The following is a 14,153-nucleotide window of genomic DNA, read 5'->3' as shown; positions in this document are numbered from 1 at the left end:
GGTAAGTTCATTTAGCCATGTTCTTTCATTTCTCAAATAAATAAGGCATTGACCATTTTAGCCATAGAAATCCATTATTAAAAGGGGTATTTTTGTCCCATTCAAGTGTTGGCAACTTTCTCCTTATGTGGGAAAGTTATTTACCCACCTAGGAGATGAGTCTCACTTTCTTAGGTAAGTGATACCCAAGAAAATAAACTTTCCCTAATCCCCACAATAAGCTGGAAAAAAAAAAACATGGGATTCTTGGTCAATGGGAACCAAAATCCCATTGACCAACTTTCCCCCCTCTTCAATTCCAAAAAAAGAATGCCCCCTTAATTTTTAACTAAGAGGAGATAAAGAAATTAGTTGGAAGCAAAATTTATCAACCAACCACTAAAGTAATATGTATGCAAACACCTTCAAGGCACGTTGAGCACCTCCACACATTTGTCTAAAAATAAAACAATCGAATGATTCATAATGTGTTACAGTGTTGCATACAACTGAGGACATGAGTTGCAAATCCTACTTAACAACTGCACACATGATAACATATAGGCCCTACATCAACCCAAGCCCACCATAACCCAACCCAAGCTTCCCAACCCATTAATTTTTAAGGGGTAGAAATGGTAGGAAAAATTAAGGTCTTTTGACCACACTAACTAAATCATTCTCATCTTTTATATATGGTAGTAGATATGAATTTTTATTTTATTCTACAATTTTTGTTCATTTTTTTTGTAATTTGTAGTTTTTCTTTGTCTTTTGTAATTTATGTTTTTTTCTTCAATTTTTATGATTTTCTATATTTTTTGTAAATTTTCTCTATGTTTCTTTGTTTTTTTTTGTAATTTATATTATTTTTTTTCATTTTATGTGTTTTTTCACAATTATTTTGCAATGACAATATATGCAATGGGAAAAAAATAGAAAGTTAAGGGTAAAGTTGGAAAGTAAAATCAAGGTCTTTCGACTAAACCAATTGCAACATTCTTATTTTTCAATATGGTATAGATATAGATATAGATTTGTAATTTAAGTTATTTTTCTTCAATTTTTGTGATTTTCTATATTTTTTTGGAAATTTTCTTTGTATTTCTTTATTTTTTGTAATTTATATTATTCTCTTCATTTTATGTTTTTAACAAATATTTTGCAATGACATATGTACAACGGGAAGAATAGAAAGTTAAGGGTAAAGTTAGAAAGTAAAATCAGGGTGTTTTGACCAAACCAATTGCAACGTTCTCATTTTTTTAGTATGGTATAGAATGTTTTATGATTTTCTATATTTTTTTTTTGTAAATTTTCTGTGTATTTCTTTGTTTTTTAGTAATTTATATTATTTTTTTCATAATTATTTTGCAATGACAATATATACAATGGGAAAAAATAGAAAGTTGAAGGTAAAGTTGGAAAATAAAAATAGGGTGTTTGGACCAAACCAATTGTTCATTTCTTTAGTATGGTATAAAAATTTATATGGAATGTTTTACTAAATATTTAAAAGGGAAAATCCATGATGCTAGAAAGAAATGATACCAAAAAGGTTTTGACCTATCACAACCCTGCAGGAATTTGATGAAAATCCACCCAATTGGTTATTATTATGATGTTGGTTGATTGGTTGTAAGTTTTTCCCATATCCTAGTCATACCCAAAGGTAGAGGGAAGTTTTAATAAGTGTTAGATAGTTGTGAGGTAGTTGAAAAGTAAATTTATATTTATGTTTCTTTTCTTCATCATCACTATCTAAACCTTATTCCAAAATTTACATTTATGTTTCTTTCTTTCATCATCACCATCTAAACATTATTCCAACTACATGACATGAAGTCTATTTTGATGTTTCGTTCTCTAAATGACATATCCATTATTAACTTATGAATACTTAAATAATTTTTTATTACTTAAACCTATGTCATTTTTTTCTGTTCTAAGCTCTTTTAGTCCCTTTCAACTTGTAATAGGTCAAGTCTTATGGGTGTTGTTAATGATTTTTTATGCATGTGATGTGATGCAATTTGATACGAGATGTTTCAAAACAAGAACGTAGTTAAATAATCCTACCAACTAGACAAAGTCGTGTACTAGAATCTATAATCAAGAGGAATGGTCAGAGGCCTAAGGAGTTATTCCCCGAGTAGGCACTCCGACGCTCAAATCAGTTGAACGGAATGATAGGTGGTTGGGCCGAGTAGGTAAGGACAGTGTTGGTCCGAACAAAAGAAGTAGATCAGAGGTATTCAAAGTCCAAAAGTCATTTACCTTGAGTGGAGGTTACCTATTTATAGCCAGATGTTTGTGCTCTGATTGGATAAGGCTTTCGGAGTTATTGGGATGAGGTTATTCGTCGAGATCTTCATAATGCCTTCTTCCCAACAAGGTTAACTTTCTCATCCGTGCAGGGCACTCCCTCTTTCGGATGTGGCTATCCATCATACTGGTACCGACATGGTTAGAGAGAGAGGATGGCCGTAGAGGCTGCCATGTGACACTCTTGGCCAGTTCAACCATGACCCAATCATGATGAAATCATAATAGCTTATTTTGAAATTTATTGGAGCTGCTTTCTTTTATATATTTCCATTTATTGCTCTGAGCTGCTAGCTTTTGATTTTAAAATTTTACCCCACAATAAGAACTGCACATAATCCCAGCTGCGGGAGAGAGGAAAACAAACGGATAAAAATTCTGAATGATGGTTATTTTGACGTGAGAACATCAATCTGAAGATAAAAACACTAGAGCCACCAGGTCTGTTTTTTCAACAAAAACAGAAGAAAGAGAAGTCATAACGGAGGTAGGCCATTTGTCGAATGGGAAGTTTGACGGTCCACAATATGCTGCGAGGCCGGATTAGATGGAGACAAAAACATATAATCGTAATAAGTAATTCAGCCGGTGTTGGTGAATACTAGACCCCACAGCCATACATCGGTGGGTTTTCTTTGAGAGACAGAAACTTTATGGGCAAGGAACAGCTTTATTGAGGTTGGAATTGTTAGTATTTCAAATTTCGTATTTTGGTTTTATGTTCAAAGCCAACACGCAAGACCAAAAAGTCTGGGATGATTCTTATTTAAACAATAATGATAAAGGTCATATTTGGGAGTGTTTATGTTAAAAATAAGTGTTTATTTGTATTTGGTATTTAACTTTTTCAAGTACTTATTTTAAATATTTTATATTAGGTGTTTGGTGGTTTTTTTCTTCAATAAGTAATTGTGATTCTTTTGTCGTTCATTTTTTTTTTCAAATTTTCAAAATATCCAATCCAAAGTGAATGAATGAAAGTACTTTGATACAAGTGCTTTCTAAAAAGTGATTGTATAAATGTACTTTCGTAAAAGTTTTTTCATAAAAGTATTTTAATAACAAAGTACTTTTCTTAAGTGTTTTTATAATAGCGCTTTTGTAAAAGTACTTCTATGAAAGTGCTTTTGTAAAAGTAATTTTATAAAAGTACTTTCGTAAAAGTGCTCTTATAAAAGTATTTCTGTAAATAAAAATGCTTTCATAAAAGTGCTTTCGTAAAAGTACTTTCATAAGAGTGTTTTCATAAAAGTACTTTCATAAAAGTACTTTATTTTCCTAAAAGTAACAATATTGAAAGGGTATAATTGGTATTCTAAAAATTTAATGGGGACACTTCTAAGAGAAAAAAGAAATTGAACAAGTGCTTATTGTATGAGCACTTAAAATAAGTATTTATTTCAGGCTTATTTCCCAAACACCAATAAGTGCTTAATGGTGTGGTCTCAGTCCAAGTAAGCAAGTGGAGTAATTGAAGCCAACACAATAACCAGTTCTCTAAAATCTCCATTTATCTCAAAATACTATTATCAACATGTTAATGAAATATCAGACCAATTAGTTAGTTAAGGGCATACTGATTACATAATGCATTTGTTAGATGAAAATTAGGTTCTATTTATAAATTTTGGCAAGTCATTTATGTAAGTGCATTACTTGTGTTGTTTTGATCAAAGTTGTTTTTTAAGTAAATTAAACAATTGACCATTTTTATCTATAAAATATTATTATTAAAATGGACAATTTTGTCTTATAATATTTTAGAAAATTTGTACCACTAGTCAAGGTTCAAAGTATCAATACATATCGGCCGATACGTATCATTTTAGGACCCCTTCGATACGCCCCTACAGTGGGTGTATCGGAGGTCTAACCGATTCAGGGGATAGAGGAGACCTAAACTAACCTCTCTGAACCAGTTGCCAAAAAAGTAAAAAAAAAAAAAACAGGACCAAAATGTGTATCAATTTGCCCGATACACCTCTACTGACGTATCGAGTGTATCAATATTTTAAACCTTGTCACTAGTTAGCCGGTTGGACAGTTTTGATTCTTCGGCTTTTAGTTTTTTATATTAATAATATATGTTTTAAATAAATATATTATATATTATAAATAAATAATTATATACGCGATGAAGATCAAAAGTGGCAGGTGACCTCGGGGCAGATTAATCCTTTGAGCTGTCCTGAGGTCATCTGCGACTTTTGAAAATATTGAATATCAAACCGGTCTTTGGTTTTTCAAAAATACTAAATTTAAATTGAGTCAATCGATTCGATTAAACAAAAATTTTTTATTCCATTTTTCAATACTTCGGTTTTTGATGAACACCCTATGATATAACTACGTTGGAATATGGATGATTAAGCCAAGTACCAGATACCAATTGGTTGCCCTAATCCGCCACCAAGGTCCCTCTACTACTACCAATTGGTGGCCCAAAACAAGACAAAATAACAGAGGAAGAGTGTAAAGTAGTAATAGCAGTTCTTTTACTTTTTAGATATTCCTCCACTCTATGGTGTGTTGGAGAGAGAGCCACAAACGAGTAGAACACATTCAGGTTGTGTTTGGTTTGAAGGAAAAAATAGGAAAAAGAAAGGAAATGTAGAGAAACTTATACAAATCTTGTTAGAGGTGTAAAGTGGGCCATGCCGTGTTGGTCCGGCATGGCCCGTGGGTGGCTCATGTAAAAGGTAGGCTGTGCCGCCCTCCCCAATGGAAATTTTGGGGGTCAGTTTGACATGGCTCACGACCTAGGCCCGTGTTGTGTTACGGACCTGGGCCGGGCCGGGCTGCAGGTTGTGCCATGGGCTTGGGCCGTGCCGGTCTAGGCCACAGGGCAGGCCTTGGGCCTTGGCCGAACCGGGCTAGATTGTTTTTTTTTTTTACTTTTTTTGTTTTTTTTTTATTTTGATTTATTTTCTAAGTAAAAGTGTAAAACTAAGATATTTAACTTTCCTTTGAACTTTGGCATTGGGAACAATTTAAAAAATTAAGAAATGAGAAATCTAAGTTATCTAAAACATAAATGGAAAAAAAATACTTAACCAAATTGAAATAAGAATGATGGAATAACGAATTGGAAGAAAAATAGGAATTTTATTTCATTTAAATTTGAATGATACAAATTACAAATACAATGATTGGATCATTAGATACTCGGATGAATGAAATATGAAAATGAAATAAATTAATAAAATATAGTGAAAATACAAAATTACATTGTTAAAAAATAAAAAATAACAAATAAATTAAATAAAATTAAAAAAAATTACAAATTTGAAAAAAATAAAAAATTCTATACAACTGGTCAACTTCATGAATCATGACTTTCGTCATCTGCTTCAAGTGAAATATTTAGTGTAGTATCGTGCCCTCCTTTGTCTTGTAATTTATCTTCTGCATCTAGCCAATCCTTGAAGCAGATGCACATCTCTATGCTTTCATCGTTCGACACCCTGGTACCTGCACTAAAACAAAACTCCGATAGAATTGTAGACATCGGAGGGGTTAGTAGATCACGTGTCATAGCGGCGAGAACTGGATAATTTTTCAAATGTTCACTCCACCAGGCTAAAATATGAAAATTATTTGATCCTTCACCTAAATTAGAAAAATTTTCTTGTAAATAAAAATTAAGTTCAGTAAATGAACTTGTTGTAAAAGTAGTAGATTTCTGCCTTCTACTTATTAAATAAAAAAGTTTTTCTCTTCTACTATTGGGCTCAAGGTCAGAAGTAGCCTACAATTTCAGATTCATATAAAATGTACATCTCAAATAACAAATTATTAATTTCTTCATTTTTATTTCCTATATCAATACTCATATTTTCACAATATAATTCAAGTAAAATATCTAAACCATCTTTCCTAATCCTAAGGTCTAATATTGTAGATAAACAATAAAGGGGAGAAATGTTCTCTCAATATTTTTTAAATTTATTTTCCATTATTTCAACAATACATTGAAATTGTGGATTATTTCTATATTTTGCAAAACAATCACTAACTACCATTTTGATAAGGTAAATTATAACTAGTTCGGTAATAAATTCCTCATAATTCATTAGTTGCATCATAAAAATGTTTTAAAAAATCTTTTATATAAACTGCCATTTCCCAGTCTTCCTCAAATATCATATCATTAGGCATTTTTGAAGTATAAAAATCAGTAAGAATTTGTTTATGAGAAATACAACTTTCTAAAATAGCATAGGTAGAATTCCACCCATGTTTTACATCTAATATAAAATGTTTATATTTTAAACCTTAATTTTGACATAAATATTTAAATTCTTGTTTTATTGCTCTTGAACTTTTAATGTATATAATATAAATTCTAATTGTAGAAATATGAGTAGAAATAATATTCAAGGCATCTTGAATACATAAATTTAAGATGTGATATGCACCGTCTAATATGAAATAATTTACCATCTAAACATGGTCTTAATTGAGATTTTAAAATATTTATTACTGAACCATTATTGCTGGCATTATCAAAGCTAATAGAAAATAATTGTAGCATGCAAAGTATTTAAAATACTTTCCATAAGCATGCAAAGTATTTAAAATACTTGTAGCAATAGCTGAGTCAGTATGTGGCCATTCAAGCCTAGTAAAACATAAAATTCTTTTATTCAAAAACCAATTTTCAACAATGAAATGACCGGTAACACAAATATAACTTATATTAAATTTAGATGTCCAAACATCTAAAGTAATTGCAACTTTAGAATTAAGATTTGATAACAAAGAAATTGAATTTTGTTTATATGAATAAAAAAATTTTAAAGCATCCGACCTAATAGTATTCCTAGAAACTTTTTTATATTATGTGTTTACAAAATTACGCAACCATTTTTCAAGCTTTGGATCTCCAGCTAATATAAATGATTGTTCTTCATGTACAATATACTTAGCTAATTCTTGTCTCATTTTTTCTTGTGAATATTTAAAAGTACCAAAACTACTCCCCTTCCCAATTTATGTTTGAGTTGTTTCTCTCCCTTCATCTTCTTCCTTCTCATGTGTGAACATATGTCTATTCAAATGACCCGTACCACCCTTGCTACAATAACTAAAATCTTTCTTACATTTTGGCAAATTGCCCTTTCTCCCTTCCCCTCAATATCCTTTACTTTGAAAATTTTCCAAATCGGGCTATTCAACTTGGATACCCTCTTGTTTGGTATGATTTTTTTAGAAAAAAAATTGCTCCAAACCATGCCTTGGAAAATCGGAAAAGTATGGTTTGGAGTAGTGCCGAATTCAATGTTTTCTAAAAAAACAATACATTGATGCCAACAATACAATGATGTGACATCATCTTAGATGTTGGATAATATAGATTAATATTAAAAACGTTGTTGCCAATATTGATACCGAACAAAACTGATATTGTTTTTTTCAGAAAATGCTTATATATCAGCGCCAGTTGTAAACAAAAAATAAACATCGTTTTCACGGTATGGTGTTCCCAGCACGGATGCCAAACACTTACTTACATTTATGATTGCTCTGAGTCCTCTGATTTCATATCCTGAAATTTTATTAATTTTTTGGATTATATTTACCAACACCTCCACCTACGATTCACTACTCCTAAAAAAATTGCAAAGATAAAAAAAATGGAATAAAGAATACAAAATAAAATGATTATACAGAAACAGAAGGACTAGGGATCTTCCATTGCAACATATAATTATAAACAAAAAGAATTATACAGAAACATAAGACCTCCTTTGGACGGGATCCATTTGTACACAGCCATTTTTAACGGTTGACAACACGAAACCCTAGTTCTCTGATACGCCGGTTTAATACGTTGATCGCCGTTGCAGTTTCGTTCTTATGTTTTGGCGGGAACAGAAGTGAAGAAGCAAGCATTGATTGTAGATGAGCTATATACTCTAAGAGCCATGGAATCTGAACCGTCCAACTAGAGATTGATGACTGATCCGAACCATCCATTGCTATTCCCTACCAGTACCAGATGTTTTGTCTTGGCTGATCTAAATCTAATCGGCCTGGCCTAAACGAAAACTAAACCCTACCGTTGCCAAAGCAGTGGACAAATAGAGGGCTTTGTTTCCTCGAGTCTCTGTAGACTGTAGTCCGAGCCGGGAAGAATGGGAAATCCTCGGAAGGATTCAAATTCAGGTGAAGATCTTCATACCGCCGCAAGATCCGGAGACCTGCACGCCGTTCAATCCATCTGCAGTTCTAACCCTTTAGCCATCAATTCAAGAGATAAGCATTCGAGAATTCCGTATCCTTACTTCTATGCATCTGGAGTTTCATCTCTCCGGAGAATCTCGCATTTTTTATTTTTCTTTTTTCTTTCGTTTTCTGGGTTGGAGCCTACGTTGGATTGCTTGGCTTTTTGTGGTGACTCTGCTTTAGTTAAAATGATAATATCTGTTATTTCTAGAAAAATTGGCACCTAGGTTTTTCTGGTTTTCTGCCCAAGTTGAAGGATTGGCTTCTTTCCGTCATTTACTCAACTGCCTGAAATTCAAGATTGGATTTCATTTGAGTTCAGTCGATTATTTCTTGTTTTCTTGAGGTTGACGTCAGGGTCACCATTCTGGAAAAGAATTGTTGCTTGTAGTTGTTATTGTTTTTTGATGTCAGTTTCTAGGTCACAACGAAGTTGCAGCTGTGTCCTACAGGAAACCTCTACAGAGTTTTTTTTTTTTTGTTGAAAGTATGTTTGATTCTTTGTAGAATATTAATTCGTTTATTACTCATGCCCGTAGTTCACTTCTTGGGTTTTGAATGATCAATTGTCTTATGTTTAAACCATTCATACTTGTTCGGTGCCATGTTTCTTCATTATAAAGGAAAGCTCTAATGCTACCTATTTTCTATCTAAGCCATTCATACTGATGGCTGGTACTGCTCTCTAAGCTTGCAGTAATTCACTGTGTCCCATAGGGCTGGTAGCTAGTGCTACCTATTTTCTATCTAAATGTTTTGGGACATGAATGTGTGACCATATCTATTGTATGATTACTTTGAAGAATTTGATGTTTTCCCTAATATGAATCTCAAACTAATTCTCTTTTATTATTTTGAAATCCCAACAAGTTTTCCTGTTCTAAATGATTTAATACTGCTAAAATTGAAACTCTGGACTTAGGTTAGTAATGGAAAATTTTATCAAGGCATTATGGAAGGAATTTTCACTGTCAATCTGCTTAATCTGCGCATTGTAGAAGATTGAAGTAATTGTCATTCATTTTCATTAGGAGTAGATGTCTCTTGGCATTAGGTTAGGACATATAGAAAAATGCACTACATTATAGCATGCTATAAACATTCCATCTAAACTTGAGAAATATACATATGTAGTTGTATCATGGTTACACATATCACAGGTAGACCAAATTTAATGAGATATACACAGTATGTATAAAGGATATGCACACGGTTACCAATGTTGGATTACCCATGGCCTTGTTCTCAAGGAGAGATTCTTTAGATTATGCTGATACAATAGGTTTTCTGTATCATCTTTACCTATCAAGAAAGAAAAAGAAGCATATTTTTCTCAACCTTTTTACTTAATTCTTACTCTGCTCTACCCAGCCTTAGATGGTTTAGTGCTTAATCTAGTAATAATTATTTATACATACAATGAACAAAACTGAGATCGCCTGTTGGTTTCTACCATGCCATCTACCTATTTGTCTAAGTTACCATGTAAATAGAAATGCTTAATTTGTAGAAAGCTGTCATGTCTACTGGACAAATTCAGAAACCCTGATAAGCATGCCCCATTTTGAAAAGGTCACCATTTATGATAACCTTGTATCCATGTTTTTTATCATTGATACCTTGCATCAAAACCATTTTTTTTTAAGTTTAATCTAGTAACAACTTTTCATAGTTCATCATCTTAACAATCTGCTGACCAGTGTCATTTCCATCATATTCTATCAGAACTATCTGTCTTTCCTACCAAAGCATATCCATAAGTGTCTTCCTAAACTCAATCTATTGCTAAGTGAGACAATCTGAAAATTATTGAGCAAAAAAACATCAGTTCAACATTTAGAGAAAAAAGGCCATTACACAATGTGGGGTAGCTCATCCCCTAACCCAGGTGCAGGCGGGATTTGATCCCAAGTCTCTGCTACGACCAGTAGGAGACCTTACCAACCAGCTGGTTGGCACCTTGCCTTGTCAGCCTGAGATGTTACCATTACACCTAGTAATGACCCCTTTAACAATTAGAAAACTGTAACTGAAATAACTAGAAGTTCAGTGATAATTTGACCTTAACATATGATAGTACATATTAATTTATTTATTTATCAATAAAAGTACATATTAATTTCTCATGCTGATAATTTAAATAAAAAATAGTGCATGGCTAAGTTGTAAACCAGAATTAACTGACATCAGAATAAACAAAGCTTTATAAAAAATTCACCAATTGACTTTCTATCTTTAGCCAAGAGTCACCTATAGCTTATCAAAGTTAGGTAAACTACCTAACTTGGAGATAGAAGTAAGCTGTTCTATATTCTAAAGTAAGTTAGTTTAATCTACTATCCAAGGAACTTGGGGCCTGTTCGTTTGCTCTGAAATCTGACATCTGAAAGTGCAATAATTACATTAAGAGGTATATTGGTATTGGTAAACTTTTCTTTCCTCTGAACTCTGAATGTAAAGAATGTTGTTCTGAACTCTGAATTCTGAATTCTGAAAATTATCAAATATCTATTTTGACCCCATATATTAGAGTTTTTGTTTGTCTTTTTGAGGGTATCATTGGAAAACAAAAATTTGTATGATTGCACTTTAAGAGATAAGAGATAAGAGGAAACGAACAACCATTTTTCTCTTAAATTTAAAAGATTCCTGTTAAGAGATAAGAGTTAAGAGGAAACAAACAGGCCCTTGGATTAAAAGCCATCCTAATCCTACATATGACAACCATGGTTAATCCAGCTATTTAGAATGGTTTTGATGCAATTATCTTTAATGAAGTTACCATTTCTGATAAAAAAAAGAATGGTTTTGATGCAAGTGTTGCAGTTAGAAACATGGATATGGTGTGACCTTGAAAAAATTCAATGTGGGGCATGCTTATCAGGGTTTCTGAATTTGACCAGTAGACATGACAGATTTCAACAAATTAAGCATTTCTTTTTACATGGTAACCTAGACAAATAGGTGGGTGGCATGGTAGAAACCAACAGGCAATCTCAGTTTTCTTCATTGTATGTATAAATAATTATTAAAGACAAAAGGAAGGGATGAAAAGAGAAAAACAACCAGAAAGAAAGGATGGTAAGAGAAAGAACTAGGTTAACATAAATAATTAAATATCGATCATCTGAATTTATATTGAAGATTGGTGGTGATTTAAAACTCTAAATGTAGTGTTGCCTCCATTGTTGGTTTTCAAAACTCTGCATTGAATTTATTGATAATAGATGCAATCTTCATAGCTAAAGCACTCCTCAGCAGACAGAAAGAATTCCTTTTCACACTACTTGTCATTTGACCAGTAGAATGGTCATGATAATATCCCCCACACCCGTGTCCCTTGAATGGGATTGGAGCCTTGGATGAATGGCAGAGAGGAAAGAATCAAGGAAATTTGAAACTCATTTGTTTTCAATACACTCTTAGATCGTTAGATGGATATTTGTGATAGTACTGACCTAGAACTTCCTTTTTGTCATTATTGTTTCCTTGACAATGGTGATTTCTATCCAAGACTGCATTTAGCTGCATGGTCTGGGCAGACAGAGGTGGTGAGTTATCTCTGCAAGCACAAGGCTGATGTTGGTGCTGCAGCCATGGATGACATGGGTGCAATTCACTTTGCTGCTCAAAAGGGTCATCTGGAAGTGGTCCGAGTGCTTCTCTCATCAGGGGTTTCTATCAAAGCTTCCAACCGCAAGGGTCTGACACCCCTTCATTATGCAGTTCAGGGATCCCACATGGAACTTGTCAAATATTTGGCAAGGAAAGGTGCGAGTCTGAGTGCTAAGACAAAAGCAGGGAAAACCCCTATTGATCTTGCAAACACAGAGGAAATACGCTTATTTCTGGCAGAATGTGAAGAATTGTCAAAGAAAGGTAAGGATCTGACAGAAAAAGGGAAAGCTGAACAATCTACCTCGAAGGGATCAATAAAAGATGAGGTGGTAGGTTCTGACAGTGAAGCTAAAGCTAAGCATGACAACGAAGACAGCAAGGACAAAAAGGAGGCACGAAACTCTGAAGAAGCTGAGATTGAAGAAAATGCATCAAAAACGAAAAAGCCAAGAATTGCACTTAATCATCTTTTGGCCACAGATGACACGGAAGAAGAGAACCAGTGAGCAAGGACTATAGAGTAAAAGATTTTTACTGCTGTTTCAGAAAGTTTCTGAAGCAATTTCTGTTTTGACAGGTTTCTGAAGCTGTTCATTGTATGTTATTTTGATAACATGTTTGAGGACAATTAGCAACTGTTAAAGAGAAGTTGTATAAGAAAAGAAATTGTTACAGGAAATGATCAGCTTGTGTTAACTTGGGCCTAGTGTTTTTGGTGATTATCATAATATATTCTTCTTTTTTATAGAATCTCATCCAACAAACGAATTCTTCATTTTACCTTTTTAGGCTGTGTTTGGTTGCGCATAGAATGAATGTTCTCCTTGGGAAATCAATTTTCCATAGTAAAATGAATCATATTCCTTGTATTTGAGAAATATACAATTACTGCAAGATATGAATCAAGAGATCAATCTCTGTTTGGAAAATGATTTGAGAAAACTACAAGTCAATTTCCTAAATGGCTATAGCTAGTACTTCCTTTCTAAGAAATGTTTTCCACAGCCATTTTACATGCAAACAGACTTTGTAAAATAGCAACTTCAATTTTTCAGGAAATCATTTATTTTCCTTCATTTTAATGCAGGTAGATAGAGCCCTAGGGATTTGAAACATGGTTTTCAAAGCAGGACCGGATCGGACGGTCGGACCTGAAAAACTGGGAACAGGTTAGGTGACTGATTTCGGTTTTCCCCAAAACCGGATTTTTTTCAAAAACCGTTGATTTTTTTGTCAGAATGGACCAACTGTTCGGTTCAAATGGTTGGACCGTTCGACCCGGTAACCGGGCCCCTGACCGGTTTGGTCTCCGGATCGGCTTTAAAAACCATGATTTGTAATAGATTTATTAAATGATAAGGCTGAAGTTTAACATCTTAATCTCGTCAGAGTCAAGTAGAATCTAAGCATAGCCATAGTCTCTAATTACCGTGTCCACTATGATGCCTTAGATTAGAATATCTCTAATGTCTCTTCACTAGAATGATTAAAAACTCTTCCCTCATCTCAATATTAATCTCCATCTGTGAGAACTTTTGACATTTCTTTCCTTACGTACTCAAACAAATTTTGCCATTTCTTTCTTTCTATACGTTGGCAAAATGTGTAAAATCCACAAAGCATGTACTAACTGATTACTGATGTAGTGTGGCTTACAACTCAGGTACATGTATTTAGGGGGTTGTCTTTGTTTTTGGTTTTGAAAATGAAACTCCAAATCTTTAATGTAACCAAAGCAAAGAAAAGAAAAAAAAAAAAAAAAACTGTCTTTCTATTGGGATTTTGGGTTTTAGGTTTTAAGAAGTAGGAACAAATTTTATAAGAACAAGAAAAAAAAAAAAAAAACGAAAAGCATCTATTATCGGGGAGGGTACTCTCTTGAAAAGAATACGCTCTGCAGAGAGTGGCATTATTGAGAATGAAGCTTCTTTTTTGTTTTCGGGATGATTCGTGATTCGATGATTCCTAGTTTCCTACACTCTTGGCATTATTACCATATTATT

General features: G+C 33.3%; 1 protein-coding gene across 1 annotated transcript; it reads left to right on the top strand.

Annotated features, from left to right (window-relative positions):
- Positions 1-8,075: 8,075 nt before the first annotated feature.
- On the top strand, positions 8,076-12,903 carry LOC104612878 (Ankyrin repeat family protein). The gene is made up of 2 exons (XM_010280505.3): positions 8,076-8,581; positions 12,047-12,903. Exons 1-2 carry the CDS (start codon positions 8,442-8,444, stop codon positions 12,654-12,656), a joined length of 750 nt encoding a protein of 249 aa, XP_010278807.1. The 5' UTR covers positions 8,076-8,441; the 3' UTR covers positions 12,657-12,903.
- Positions 12,904-14,153: the final 1,250 nt, after the last annotated feature.

This window comes from Nelumbo nucifera, chromosome 3 (assembly GCF_055504915.1).
Source record: "Nelumbo nucifera cultivar China Antique chromosome 3, China Antique-T2T, whole genome shotgun sequence".
NCBI classification, from domain to species: domain Eukaryota; kingdom Viridiplantae; phylum Streptophyta; class Magnoliopsida; order Proteales; family Nelumbonaceae; genus Nelumbo; species Nelumbo nucifera.
The sequence above is the reverse complement of the archived record's forward strand: the minus strand, read 5'-3'. Positions and strand labels throughout refer to the sequence as shown.